This window comes from Anoplolepis gracilipes, chromosome 2 (genome assembly GCF_047496725.1).
Source record: "Anoplolepis gracilipes chromosome 2, ASM4749672v1, whole genome shotgun sequence".
In the NCBI taxonomy this organism is placed as follows: Eukaryota; Metazoa; Arthropoda; class Insecta; order Hymenoptera; family Formicidae; genus Anoplolepis; species Anoplolepis gracilipes.
In genome coordinates this window covers 10,209,613-10,222,180 of record NC_132971.1, presented here as the reverse complement: position 1 = coordinate 10,222,180, position 12,568 = coordinate 10,209,613, and the positions used below count along the sequence as shown (strand labels likewise).

At 31.1% G+C, this 12,568-nt stretch overlaps 4 protein-coding genes across 4 annotated transcripts; 2 read left to right on the top strand and 2 right to left on the bottom strand.

The window, feature by feature from the left end:
• The first annotated feature begins 66 nt into the window (after positions 1-66).
• LOC140674968 (ribosomal L1 domain-containing protein CG13096) lies at positions 67-1,781 on the top strand. The gene is made up of 3 exons (XM_072908928.1): positions 67-475; positions 810-1,375; positions 1,454-1,781. The coding sequence occupies exons 1-3, from the start codon at positions 96-98 to the stop codon at positions 1,756-1,758; spliced, it is 1,251 nt and encodes a 416-aa protein (XP_072765029.1). The 5' UTR covers positions 67-95; the 3' UTR covers positions 1,759-1,781.
• An 81-nt stretch (positions 1,782-1,862) lies between these two features.
• Positions 1,863-3,561, bottom strand: LOC140675008 (ankyrin repeat domain-containing protein 40). Its single transcript, XM_072908998.1, has 3 exons — positions 3,428-3,561; positions 2,658-2,959; positions 1,863-2,439 (listed from the first exon to the last, which is right to left on the bottom strand). The coding sequence occupies exons 1-3, from the start codon at positions 3,544-3,546 to the stop codon at positions 2,093-2,095; spliced, it is 768 nt and encodes a 255-aa protein (XP_072765099.1). The 5' UTR covers positions 3,547-3,561; the 3' UTR covers positions 1,863-2,092.
• Positions 3,562-4,776: 1,215 nt separating this feature from the next.
• Rad23 (UV excision repair protein Rad23) lies at positions 4,777-8,646 on the top strand. The gene is made up of 6 exons (XM_072908940.1): positions 4,777-5,042; positions 5,142-5,214; positions 5,529-5,685; positions 6,401-6,568; positions 6,659-6,990; positions 7,094-8,646. The coding sequence occupies exons 1-6, from the start codon at positions 4,977-4,979 to the stop codon at positions 7,405-7,407; spliced, it is 1,110 nt and encodes a 369-aa protein (XP_072765041.1). The 5' UTR covers positions 4,777-4,976; the 3' UTR covers positions 7,408-8,646.
• A 1,630-nt stretch (positions 8,647-10,276) lies between these two features.
• Positions 10,277-11,819, bottom strand: LOC140675000 (large ribosomal subunit protein uL16m-like). Its single transcript, XM_072908986.1, has 6 exons — positions 11,596-11,819; positions 11,421-11,489; positions 11,187-11,344; positions 10,966-11,097; positions 10,783-10,893; positions 10,277-10,612 (listed from the first exon to the last, which is right to left on the bottom strand). Exons 1-6 carry the CDS (start codon positions 11,636-11,638, stop codon positions 10,397-10,399), a joined length of 729 nt encoding a protein of 242 aa, XP_072765087.1. The 5' UTR covers positions 11,639-11,819; the 3' UTR covers positions 10,277-10,396.
• Between the last annotated feature and the right edge of the window lie 749 nt (positions 11,820-12,568).

The window sequence follows — 12,568 nt, the reverse complement described above, 5'->3', positions numbered from 1 at the left end:
TCCAAGGGAAAATTTTATTGGCGCCACTGAGTAATGTTCATCTCATCCGTTATCCGTCTATTTCCCATTTCCGTTTTGCATGCCTTGAAGGAAAGATGGCGAAGATACATTCACCACGTGGAGAGTTGCGTGATGAAGGGAAGAGAAAAAGGGATATTAGTAAAAGTAAAGAACAGAGTGCCTGCCCTAGAACAGATAACAAAATAAAGAAGATAATAAAGCAAAAAAATGCAGATTCACAAATTACGCGAAAGCGAAAACGAGCGAATTCGGAGGTGGAGGAGACACCACCTAAGGATTTCGATCTGAAGGATTTATCGAAAGAACATATTTTACAGTGCATTTCTGCGATTTTTCATTTAACTCAGGAACAGTTGAAAGAGAAGAACGACCTCCTAGCCACGGAGGTACAGCCGATATTTGTGCAAGTGACTAGCGTCAAAGTCCCAAAAGTGCCTCGCAGACAAATGAGAATGTAAATAAGTTTATGAAATTATTATGTGTACTTTTTACATAATATTCGATTTTTTCTATACTCTTAGAAGTCTATACTTACATGAAGAATCTGTAATTAATTCAAACTCTTGATAAAAGTTATTTTTTATATATTGGAATTAAAATTTTAATATAAATATTTTTTTTTCTCTATTATAGTTTACATGATTACATTTTATAAGTACCAATGGATCCTTATGAGATTTATAATCTGATTATAAATTCTACAATGATACATTGTACTCTAGTAACATATTGTACAGTATCTTTGATAAAATTCTAATATACCTGTTTTTTTTTTCTTTTGTTTATAGCTTATTACCATATTCAATAGTAGCGCCAAGCGATGAAGTTGCTCTGTTTGTTTGTGATTTACAAAGAGGAAGAAGAAAAGATTATGAACCAACAGTGGAGCATTACAAAAACCTATTAGACGAACATGGATGTACTCGTGTGAACGACATAATACCTATAAATCGAGTGAAAACTGAATTTGATCAATTTGAATTGAAGAAGAAGCTCATAGGCAGTTATGATCATTTTCTTGTCGATGGTCGGATCGCCGGTCATATGTCACACCTGTTGGGAAAGCATTTTGTGAAAAGACGGAAGTTGCCGACATCTATCAGAATGGAAAGCAAAGATTTGAAGCACGAAATCGATTATGCATTGAGGAAAACTACTATGCATCTTCACTCCAATGGCGATACTCATTTAGTTCAGATAGGGAATACATCTATGAGTAAACAGGAAATCTTGGAAAATATACTTGTCACTTGCGAAGATTTGAAAAAAAATTATCCTGGCGGTTGGGCGAACGTACGAGCTCTTAGGCTGAAAAGCACGACCACTTTAGCATTGCCCTTTTTTATAACATTAAGTATGTGTTAATTAAAACAGATTATTTAATTTATTAGCGATACACATTAGAGTTCCTAAATAAATTTATATATTTCAGAGAATAAAAATACAATTGATCCACTTGCGATTGTGGTACCGCCGAAGAGACCAAAAGCTTATCAGGATGTAGAAGGAGAATTATCGACGTTTTTGGGCAATACCACAGTTACTGTTAAGCCCGATGGTGAAGTTATTCTCAACAAAGAGAAAAAATTACAAAACAGGAAGATTAAGCCTAATAGCAAGGTTATCCTCAACAAAAAGAAAAAATTACGAAACAGGAAGATTAAGCCTAATGGCAAGATTATTCTCAGTAAACAGAAAAAATTGCAAAACAGGAAGAGCGCAAAGAAAAATAAATAAAGAATTGAGACAAAATAGAAATTATTGTTATATTTTATATAGTTTGAAATCTAGTAAAAAACAATTACAAAAATTCACTATTTCTAAATTTCTTATATATATATATATATATATAAATTTGGAATGTACTTGTATCTAAATTTTTAATTATTAATTTAATGTACTAATATTAATTTAATTAACATTAAATATATCACGCCTTATGTATATCCATTCGATTATTGCACTTAATATCAGATAAACATATATTATTGTTTAACAAATATTTTTCTTTTATTAATATGTTAGAGTTTGGAAATATTTGAAAGGAAGGATCTTTTTCCAACGTGAGCGATCAGTATAAAATAGTTTGATCCTTCTTGGATATACTTTGGTATCCGTTAGTCGGCAACGTCGGCAGACTGTTGGCGACACCGTTCGCATTTTGCATACTCTTGTACACATTTGTAGTATCCGTGACTACCTCAATCTCTTGAAAGTTTTCAAGTCTTTGAATATCTTCGTCCTTTCTTAATCTGGTGTTGGGCAATTTTCGTAATTTCTGGACCTGATGTGGATTGAGATCTAGCTCTTTGCAACACAGATACAATAGAGCTTGATATGTTAAATCACTCCGCGGTAATTCAACCTCGATGAAATCCGGATCTGCTGTATTGGCCACTCGGATTTTCAATACCAATTCTAAAACCGTATCAGTGCACATATCATTATGCATAATACATTGCATGTTAATGATTATTTGACAGTTTTGTAATTTTTTTGCAATTATACTATTTCAGATTTTGAATTAACTATATAAATACATAATTATACATGAAATAAATTACATTATATTAATTTTTTATAATTATATTTGCCGACTGTCAATATTATTAAAGGGGTATCAATTTATATCAAACCTTCTTGAGACGTCACGATAAATTTGCTTTCGTTGTATGTACTATTTCTGGTTTTCGAGAGATTTGCAGAATGCAGGAAATCTGGTTGGTTGTACGTGGATGTAACAGTATGTAATGATGATTCATTCATGATTCGTTGATTATCACCACTTATACCAAGAAGATACAAAATTTGTTGATTGCTGCACACCGATGCCGGAGTTTCACCTATATCGGATTGCACATTCTTATTAGCACCATTTTTTAGGAGTAAGGCAGCGACATCCAAGTATCCCTGTTTGCATGCCCAATGTAGAGCAGTCCTTGAGAAATACCAAAGAAATTAATACAATTATAAAAATATTTTGACAAATTTATCTTACACATTTGCATTATATCAGAGTGTGATTTTTCAAAGTAACGTACAAGATCCCTCTCAGCATACATGTTCAAAAGATGTTTATAAGAGATCCACAGGATATTAAAATATGTTTTAACATTCTATGGATTTCTTAAAAACATCTTTTGAACATATGTGGATTGTTAGGGATTACACATTCTGATAAATATTTTCTCATCTTTGTGCAAAGATGTCAAAGTGACAAGTGTCATTCAGTGACAGAATAGTATTATCAAAGTATTTTGATAAATTTATTCTATACATATTTGCATTTTATACATAGAGTTTTGGTTTGCCAAAATAAAATCTGAGATTATTTTTATTTTGACAAATATTTTCTGATCTTTGCGCGAAGATATCGAAGTGAAGCTGAAGTGACAGAAGTATGTACCATCCAGTGAGAGATTGTCGTGCGTTAACGTCGACACCTAAATTCACGAGTTCTTGCACGGCATCGGTGTCACCGACGCAGACCGCTTCCCTCAGACGCTCTTCGAGAATTCTTTCCATCTTGCGATAATCTACAATATGTCACATCTTTTTATAATATCAAATTCGAAGCGAAATCACACTTATATCATCTGTGACATCCAGACTGACGTTTAACAGAGAGGTAAAATCAAGCCTGTTCGTTCTACACTCGGCACTCGGCTTCTCCTCTTTCCTTCTCTCTCTCTCTCTCTCTCTTTCTTTCTTTCCGATACTGAAATGTCTGTCTCATCTCCAATGCAAAGAGTTTTAAAGAGTGTAAGTAAAACAAACATTGGAATTTTTCCAACAAAAAAAATAGAAAGATAATAAAAATAATATATGTAATAGAAATGTTATCAATTATTTAATTTAAATAGTAGAAACATTTTCGGGACTTAAAAATTTTTTATTTGATAGCGCGCGAGGATTCACTATCTGACAACCAATTAGAGTCTGTAAAACGTCCACCATGATGCGATAACTAGTAATTTTATCAAATGTGTTAAATACATTGAACTATATCCTAACTGAAATGAGCGCAGCTATTGTTCTTGGGTCACGTGACCCGTCTAGAAAGAAAAAGCAACATCGGGGTATAGTTCTCTTTTTCCAATACATATATACAATTTATGTAAAGTTAGGTTATATGTTATGTGCGAACGCGAATATAATCTCAATATAATATATAATAAATAATTATAGTGAAAAATCTAAATATCTAAATATATAATTGTAAATATGGTTATATTTTGAATAAAATATGTTTTTATAGTTATGAAGTATTTTCTTTCTTGATATTCTATCATATAAATATGATATGAATTATTTATATTATACACTATTTGTTAGTTTAATTGTTATTTTAATTTATTAAAAGCGTACTCAATGAGCGTATTTTATTTCTACCATGTATAAGATGAGAAAAAAGGACAGAAAGCCCCGACTCATGTTATCTTTGTCTAGACGGCAATGGTTCATAGAATATAGTTCAATAAAAATATAATAAAATTCATATATATATTTAATAAACAAATTAATAATAATTTAAATAATTTTATGAATAAATATATATAATAAATATAATAAGTACATAAATAATAAATAAAATATAATAAATATAAATAAATAAATAAATAAAGGTAATAAATAAAATAAGAGTCTCCACTCATTTGACAGATTCGCACGTTACGCAATACGCACGGACGTCGACCTAATATCGTTCCAAATGGAACAGCGGTTGGCAGCCATGGCTCGATACTCTTTGGCCCCTTCATCATCATATGTTTTTCCGCACACTGTCGCAAGTGTAACGTATATACACTTGCGAGAGCTGTTTAAGGCAGTGCCGACTCATCGCCGAAAAAAATCTCTACCAAAACACCGTTTTATTCTTATCGGCGGAAAAGGGGGTTAATTTTGCAATTGGGAATTGACGTAGACGCACCGAGGACCCGTCACAGCTCGGCAATATGATTATAACGTTGAAAAACTTACAGCAACAAACGTTCACGATAGAGATCGACTCGTCGCAAACCGTAAGTAAAAATCAGACGAGCGAGGGAGAGAGATTGACCTTTTTTTTTTTTTTTAAACGATTGACGGTACAGAAGATATGTGCTTATTATCGTTGCTAGGTCAAAGATCTGAAGGAGAAGATCGAAACGCAAAAAGGCTTCCCCGCCGAGCATCAAAAGTTGATATATGCTGGTAAGCAATGTAACCTTCATTCATCGGGAGCGATGTCGGAATGAAAGCGCCCGGCGCCTTCTTCGCGTAACCCAACGCGGCCTCTCCACCCTTTTATCACAGTGTATTAAGTGTTACGTAGCTCCCGCGCGTACGTTAAATATATATGTATATATATATATATATATATATATATGTATGCATGTTTCCTGGAGGGATAGGAATGATGTTGCAAAAACGCTCATAGGTTATGTTATTCTGGTATACGAATGTGTTAGGAGATACGCCAATTTTTGCTCCTGAGATTGATATATGATATATGCAAATGCTTACAGGAAAGATATTGGCAGATGAGCAACCGTTAACAGAATATAATATCGATGAGAAGAAATTTATAGTTGTTATGGTAACAAAGCCTAAAGCTGGTGCTACGCCCAAAACAAGTGAAGAGCAGCGTGCGGAGAGTGCGGATAATAAGGAAGAATCCACTAGGTAATTTCAATATTTTCCCACATCTATTGGAAAATGTTTATGTTATTTATTATTAATTATTATGCATATCAAGAGTTTGATAGATAGGTGTAAGTCCTGAATTATAAGTTTATAGGAATAAAATGTATTAAGATTAAGAAGAAATGTATCAAAGTTAGACTTTTATAGAGGAATACAATTTTCATTTGGCTAAGAAGATATTGGAAACACTAATATTTCATTTTTTAAAATATATACATTTTAATATTAATTAATATCATAATTAATATTTTTTAAATATAATCTTCATCTAAAGTGATCAGATGTTTTTTTGCCTCGATGCAGGATGTGTCCAAGAAAGCAAAAAAAAAAAAAAAACCTTAATAAAACATGTGTTTATATTTTTATACATTTATTAACATATATAACTTCAGAAGAGAGAGAGAGAGAGAGAGAGAGAGAGAGAGAGAGAGAGAGACAACAATAATAAAAATATGTTAAAAAGTTGGAAAGGATCAATCTTTCTCCCTCTCTTAACACTCTGGGACATTTTCCGGAACAATTTTAATACGGGATAAAGAGCTCAAATCTGGGACTGCCCCGCACAATTCGGGACGTCTGGTCACTATCTGAATCTCATTTTTCAAAAAATTAGAAATATACCTCTCTGTTATGAAATCTTTGATAATGATATAATATGACACATCTTATATTCTTCTTTTAATTACAATTATAGCTCAGCAACTACGCAACCTAGTTCGAATCCTGTTCAAGAAACACTGCGAGCAGCTAGTAATGTGCAAGAGCAACCCGCAGTACCTACACCGGCGGCTGGTCAAGCAGAAAGTGCCTTGCTAATGGGGGAGGATTATAATACTATGGTAAACAACATTATGGATATGGGGTATGTATAATGAAGAAGGAACAAATTGAATGATAATCAGTAATATTTATATGATATTTTTATTTTTCTTTTTTCCTTTTTTTGTATTAGGTATGAACGTGAACAGGTCGTACAAGCATTACGTGCGAGTTTTAACAATCCTGACAGAGCTGTCGAGTATCTTCTAACAGGTATACCGGCGCAACTCTTTGAAGATCCACCTGAAGATCCACCAGAAGCTCAGGATCAGCTAGAGAGTCAGAGTCAAGATCCATTGGCCTTCTTGCGTATGCAACCACAATTTCAACAAATGCGTCAAGTTATTCAACAGAATCCACAGCTGCTGAATAATCTTCTTCAGCAAATTGGTTCCACTAATCCCGCCTTGTTGCAGCTTATTTCTCAAAATCAGGAAGCGTTTGTACGCATGCTCAATGAACCTGGTTAGTCTTGATGTATATTACAACTGAAAAGAGAATAATTATTTAATAATATTAATAACATAACAATTGACATATTATAATTTGACCTATTTTTTTCATGTAGTGGAACCTACTACAGGAGCGGGGGCGCGAGTTTTGCCAACATCTGGAGGAGGCGTAGCGTCCGCAGCTGCAGCTGCAGCTGCAGCTGCAGCGGCTGCGGCGGGAGGCGCTGTAAACGGCGGAGCTGGCACGGGTGCAGCTGCGGGCGTCGTAGGATCCGGTACAATCCAGATAACACCACAGGACAGAGATGCTATCGAAAGGTTGAAGGCGTTAGGTTTTCCAGAACACTTAGTTGTACAAGCATATTTCGCCTGTGAAAAGAATGAAAATCTTGCTGCTAATTTCCTACTCTCGCAAAATCTCGATGACTGAATCAATCATTTAATTTCGTGTGACATTCGATTAAAAAGAAAAAATAAAATAAAAAGGACTGAAAGAGGATGAATGATAACATCATTATCTCATTTTGGTCTTACAATAATCATCTTTACTTTGTATATAGATATACACGCAAATATCTATACTATTTTATTCATTGTGTAGATAAAAAAACCCTTGGTGTGTTTGGTAAGCGACTGAATTTAAGATAAGCGCGTATATCGTAACATTACGTATACCAACTCTCTTCTTTCATACTTTTAAAAACATTTTCATTTAACATATAATACATTTAACACATTTTTATGAAAGAAAGAATTGTTGCTTACAGCAAACGGTGTTATACAATCCATCCTTATACAGCCTATGAAATGCTCTATCATAAGAATCTTATGTTTCTTAAAATATATATGGAGCAATATATAATTTTGTTTTTATATTAGAAAGCCTACTGTTGTATGGAATACTCTGCGGACAAATACCTTGCAGTAGTTATATGTATACACACAAACATATATATATATATATGTACATGTATATTTCAATATATTATATATATTGTATATATACTATATATATATATGTGTGTGTGTGTGTGTATTATATATATATATATATATATATATTGAGAGTTGCGAATATATTATAAATTGGAGATATGTTCACTCTCATGTTACAGATATGTTTTACATATCTAGACACATTTACAAATAGGTAAATTACACTTTGTACATTTATTCGGCTTTCTGATATAAAAATTATAGAGTGCATCCGTTTATGTATGTGTACTTGCGTATATCCGTATTTATGTATGTATGTACAAAGAGACCTACTTTTAAATGCTAATATTGAAAAATTGATTTAACAGCTCTCTCGCATGTGTCACAATCTGATAAACTAAGAGCCTATTATAAAAAAAATAGCCTGCCATATATATAATTTTATTTTTATTCAATTTTTAGATCTCAAAAATTACGATATTTGATATGTAAATATCACATTATTAAGTTCTTGCTATTAGTAAGAAGTTTGTTTGCTTACCACAATACATAAATTGATTGGAATTAATAAATTAAATTGAAATTAATATATAAAACAGCTATATGGAACACTATCTATTAATACGCTCCAAATTATTAACACTTGAACATTAATTGTTATGTGTATATTATGTTGGAAATCTATTAAAACGCGCCCTAAAATGTGGTATAATATTATAGATTGTATTCTAAATTTGTGACGTGTAATTTTACTTTTTTTTATATCATAAAATAGCAAGTGATATTTAACAGTTTTCTTTGCATAATAAAAGATTAATTATTAGATTTATGCACATTGCATAATAACATTACATACATACGTATGTACGTACTTATGCATGTTACAGGAAATTCTGAATTTGTATCATACAGTTACTTATTAATATCATTAAAACAATAATAAATATTAAAAAAAAATTTCCATTGCTCGTATATTTAGTAAAAATATAATAGAGTAAAGCAAAGGACTATTTGTTGAAGAGTTTTAATGCATTTTCACAATTTATTATGCTAAATCAAATTTTATTCATTTTTTTTTTTTTTATAAAAATGAAGTTATCAATAGAAAACAATGCTGTTAAAACAAGAATGCACTCTGTTGTGTGCTCAATATACTTGTAATACATAGTATAAAATAAATTACAATTTTATTTAATATAATCAAGTACATTGTATTACTGCCTAAAAAATAGTTTTTAAGGAAGACTTAAAATCTCTTTTTTTTTCTCGGTTTTATATATGTATGTATACATAAAAGATAAATATCATAATTTTTCTTCTATTACACTGATCATTTTACAAATAAAAATAAAGAATAGTAATTTAAAGAAGAATGTTATATCGCTGTAGTCTATAGTATTATGAAAGAATATATATATATATATTTGTATAAAATGGCCAAAAAGTATGATACGTACAGATATAAATTAGAAAATCTATATTTTATATTTTAATTTACATAAGTTTTAAGTTGAAGCTTTTCTTGAAAATATCACACCTTTGCTCTCAAGATCCTTTGTAGCTTCCTCTATTTGCTGAAAAAGAAAGTGATAACAAAGAGATATTGACACATTACTAAAGTACAAATATATTTTCTTATAGATATAAGACAAACTAACTTGTTGAAGCTCAATGGCTGCGCTATTGCAATTGTTAAAAGTGAATACTCTGTACAAAACGACAGTAGCCGCATACAATCCGAAGAGGAACAAACAAATAATCGGAAGAAAAAGTATAATTTCATGCCATTCTTTAACAAATGTAGAGTTGCTTGTAATCGTAGCAAGCCAGATGCCAAAAATCACAGTTGCACCCGATAACCACTCCAGCAATTTTGTCATCTGCAATATATATATATATAATTTTTTTTTTTAATATTATATTATCATTAAAATGAGATAAAATATTTGTTAAAAAAATATTATATACGAAATTTAAAATTAGAAATATAAATACAGGTTATAGGTAAATGACAAATGCTAGATTATAGAACACGTATATAGTATACGTATGTAAAATGTAAAGCTTGTCATATCAATTTTATCGAGCTTTAAATACGTTGCATAATCAATTAATTTAATGTTAATATGTTCCACATACGTTTTCGAAATCTTAACCTTAAAAAGCTAGGACTCGTGGACACACCATAGAGATAAGAACTAACTCAAGAGAGTGAACTCGTGCGAGAAACGTACAAACTGTGCTATACATCTATAAGATTGCACTTCACCAATCAAATCTCTGCCCTTTTATTCTGCTCGGTCACAATTGTAATTTTATATATGTATCGAATAAATAATTGATGAATAAATAAAATTATTAATTATAATGTCCCATTACTCATTTATTATCTAGTTTTATTGGGATATTTATTGGGAAATTATAAGACATTCTATAAGGAGGACGTGTAAGGATGCAAATTTCTTACAATTTTTTCTAGTTATTTACACATATTTGTTAAACCAAAATTTATCAACTGGTGATATCCATTTGTGGCAACCGAGCATGTTATTTTGAACCATATATTTCCAGGTCCAAAGATGCTGATTATTATTTTCCTCCCACTTCTCTTTAGCTGCCTTTTTATCCAAAATTTCTTGACTGACAACTTCGGCTTTGAATGGCAATATACATGCTATTTGGGTCAATACTTTTTTTACCTAAAACAAAGAATTATATGTATTATGTTCTTGTTTATTCATATTGTGTTAGCTGCTGTCAGAATAGATTCCATAATATATAATACAAGAATCTTCAAAATTATATATATTATTATAAAATATAAATTATTTTGAAAAATGTTAAAAGAGATAGTATATTATCAAGATACCTCAAAAAATTCACAATGACCGCCAACTTCTACGATGACATGTCCAGCTTTAATTGGAGTAACATAGTGGTCAATGGAACCTTTACCACCGCCCATACGGTGTCCTAGCCCCTAAATTATAAAAATCATAACTGTTAGCTCAGAAAAGTACTTGACATTTATTTATTTATTTAATTGTTCAACCTTTTTTGTAACTGGTTGCCACGGTGGATTTACACGCCAAATTGCAAACATTGTGTTGGGATTGAGTGTTCTGACAAGTTTTAAACGAATCATCTCTAAATGACTATATTTTAATCTGCCACCCCCTGTTGCCTGTATAGTTTAAGAGCGTAAATTAAATATCTCTATAACAATAGAAAATAATTAAATATCTCTTCTTGACATTACATATGTAGACTTACAATAATACCATATTGCTTGTATAAAAGGAAATTGTGCACCTCCTCTGGACCACGCATGTACCTCAATCGCTTTTGCATTTTAAATATACGTATTCCTGGTGGATATTGTGGAACTTTCTCCATTATTTTAAGTTTTCGTCGTTCAGGATATTCAATGTCTAGTAATTATAATTTTGAATTACAAAATATCTCATATATAAATATATAACAAGTAAATTATGTATATATATTTACCGCCATATTTTACAGGCAGAGGGAAGATTTTTAAACCAGCTGCCGGTGTTATTGATATAGGTTGCCAGCCTGTAAAAAATAGCATACCGTTAGAAATAACGAAACTCAAATTTAGATAAGATTTTATTAAATGTAATGTCTTATTTTAAAAATATATATTATATTGAAAACTTACTAGAAAGTAAACTTCGCACTATATTTCTGGATGCTTGCATCATTTTTAAGAAGAGATATGTATAATTTTTGTTTATAATTACACAATATAAGTGATTCAATTATTTTAATTAATCAATGAGATACATATGACAAAATTCGTAAATATATTTCAATATTTTTTCATTTTGTCAAATTTTTTACATAGGTTAGAATTTAATGTTCTACCAGAGAAAAACATAAGAGACGCCATCGTTTTTCTTCAGACGCTTTTTCCCCCGGGACAGTGGCGCTAACTGGATCCATTTTATAGCCGGCGGAACTACATGGCTGGTTCCACTTTTCGATGCCACGGTAACGACCGATTGGTTCGTGTCTAGATTTATAATTGTACATTGGAAAAGTACACGGAAATATTATAGGTTTATTAATATATATTTCATTGTATACTATTTATTATCTCACATCTTTTTTCATTTTAATACATATCATAGATAACAATATAGCTATATGTACTGGTAAAGCACAGCGAAAAGAGATAGCCCGCTGTTTCGCGGTCGCTAGGAGCATAGCGAGAAGAAACAGCCCATTGTTACACGGTTACTAGCGTAACAGTGGCTTTTCTCGTCTCACATGCTAATACTTACACAAATTTGTCAATATTTTAAAATTAATTTCTCAATAATTATTTCGAAAATCGCAAAACGATACGGAATTTTTTTGCTCAGTTTGATTTGTTCTATGTCTAAAAGAAAGATTTTTCACAAATTACAGGACACCCTGTATACATATATAATACATATGTATATATAATGTCAAATAATAATATATAATATCAAATAAAATATTGTTAATGTGACTGCCATGGAAATAATTTATTTTAGGTAATTTATCACGTAGAACACGGAGCAATACGGACGAATCCAGAAATTTTTATTGCTGACAAATATTATAAGGTAAAATTTTGTACAAGATATTTCAATTATTAACATTAT

Bases quoted from the DNA above. Each gene is read 5' to 3' on its own strand.
- Rad23 (XM_072908940.1), top strand. From the start codon at position 4,977: ATGATTATAACGTTGAAAAACTTACAGCAACAAACGTTCACGATAGAG. The intron at 5,215-5,528 runs GTAAGCAATGTA...AAATGCTTACAG, and splicing joins TCAAAAGTTGATATATGCTG to GAAAGATATTGGCAGATGAG. The intron at 5,686-6,400 runs GTAATTTCAATA...TTACAATTATAG, and splicing joins AATAAGGAAGAATCCACTAG to CTCAGCAACTACGCAACCTA.
- LOC140674968 (XM_072908928.1), top strand. From the start codon at position 96: ATGGCGAAGATACATTCACCACGTGGAGAGTTGCGTGATGAAGGGAAG. The intron at 476-809 runs GTAAATAAGTTT...TTTTGTTTATAG, and splicing joins CCTCGCAGACAAATGAGAAT to CTTATTACCATATTCAATAG. The intron at 1,376-1,453 runs GTATGTGTTAAT...TATATATTTCAG, and splicing joins GCCCTTTTTTATAACATTAA to AGAATAAAAATACAATTGAT.
- LOC140675000 (XM_072908986.1), bottom strand. From the start codon at position 11,638: ATGATGCAAGCATCCAGAAATATAGTGCGAAGTTTACTTTCTA. The intron at 11,098-11,186 runs GTAAGTCTACAT...TAAACTATACAG, and splicing joins ACAAGCAATATGGTATTATT to GCAACAGGGGGTGGCAGATT. The intron at 10,894-10,965 runs GTTGAACAATTA...TTTATAATTTAG, and splicing joins GGCAACCAGTTACAAAAAAG to GGGCTAGGACACCGTATGGG.
- LOC140675008 (XM_072908998.1), bottom strand. From the start codon at position 3,546: ATGGAAAGAATTCTCGAAGAGCGTCTGAGGGAAGCGGTCTGCGTCGGT. The intron at 2,960-3,427 runs GTACATACTTCT...GTATTTCTCAAG, and splicing joins CGACAATCTCTCACTGGATG to GACTGCTCTACATTGGGCAT. The intron at 2,440-2,657 runs GTTTGATATAAA...ATACGGTTTTAG, and splicing joins TATCGTGACGTCTCAAGAAG to AATTGGTATTGAAAATCCGA.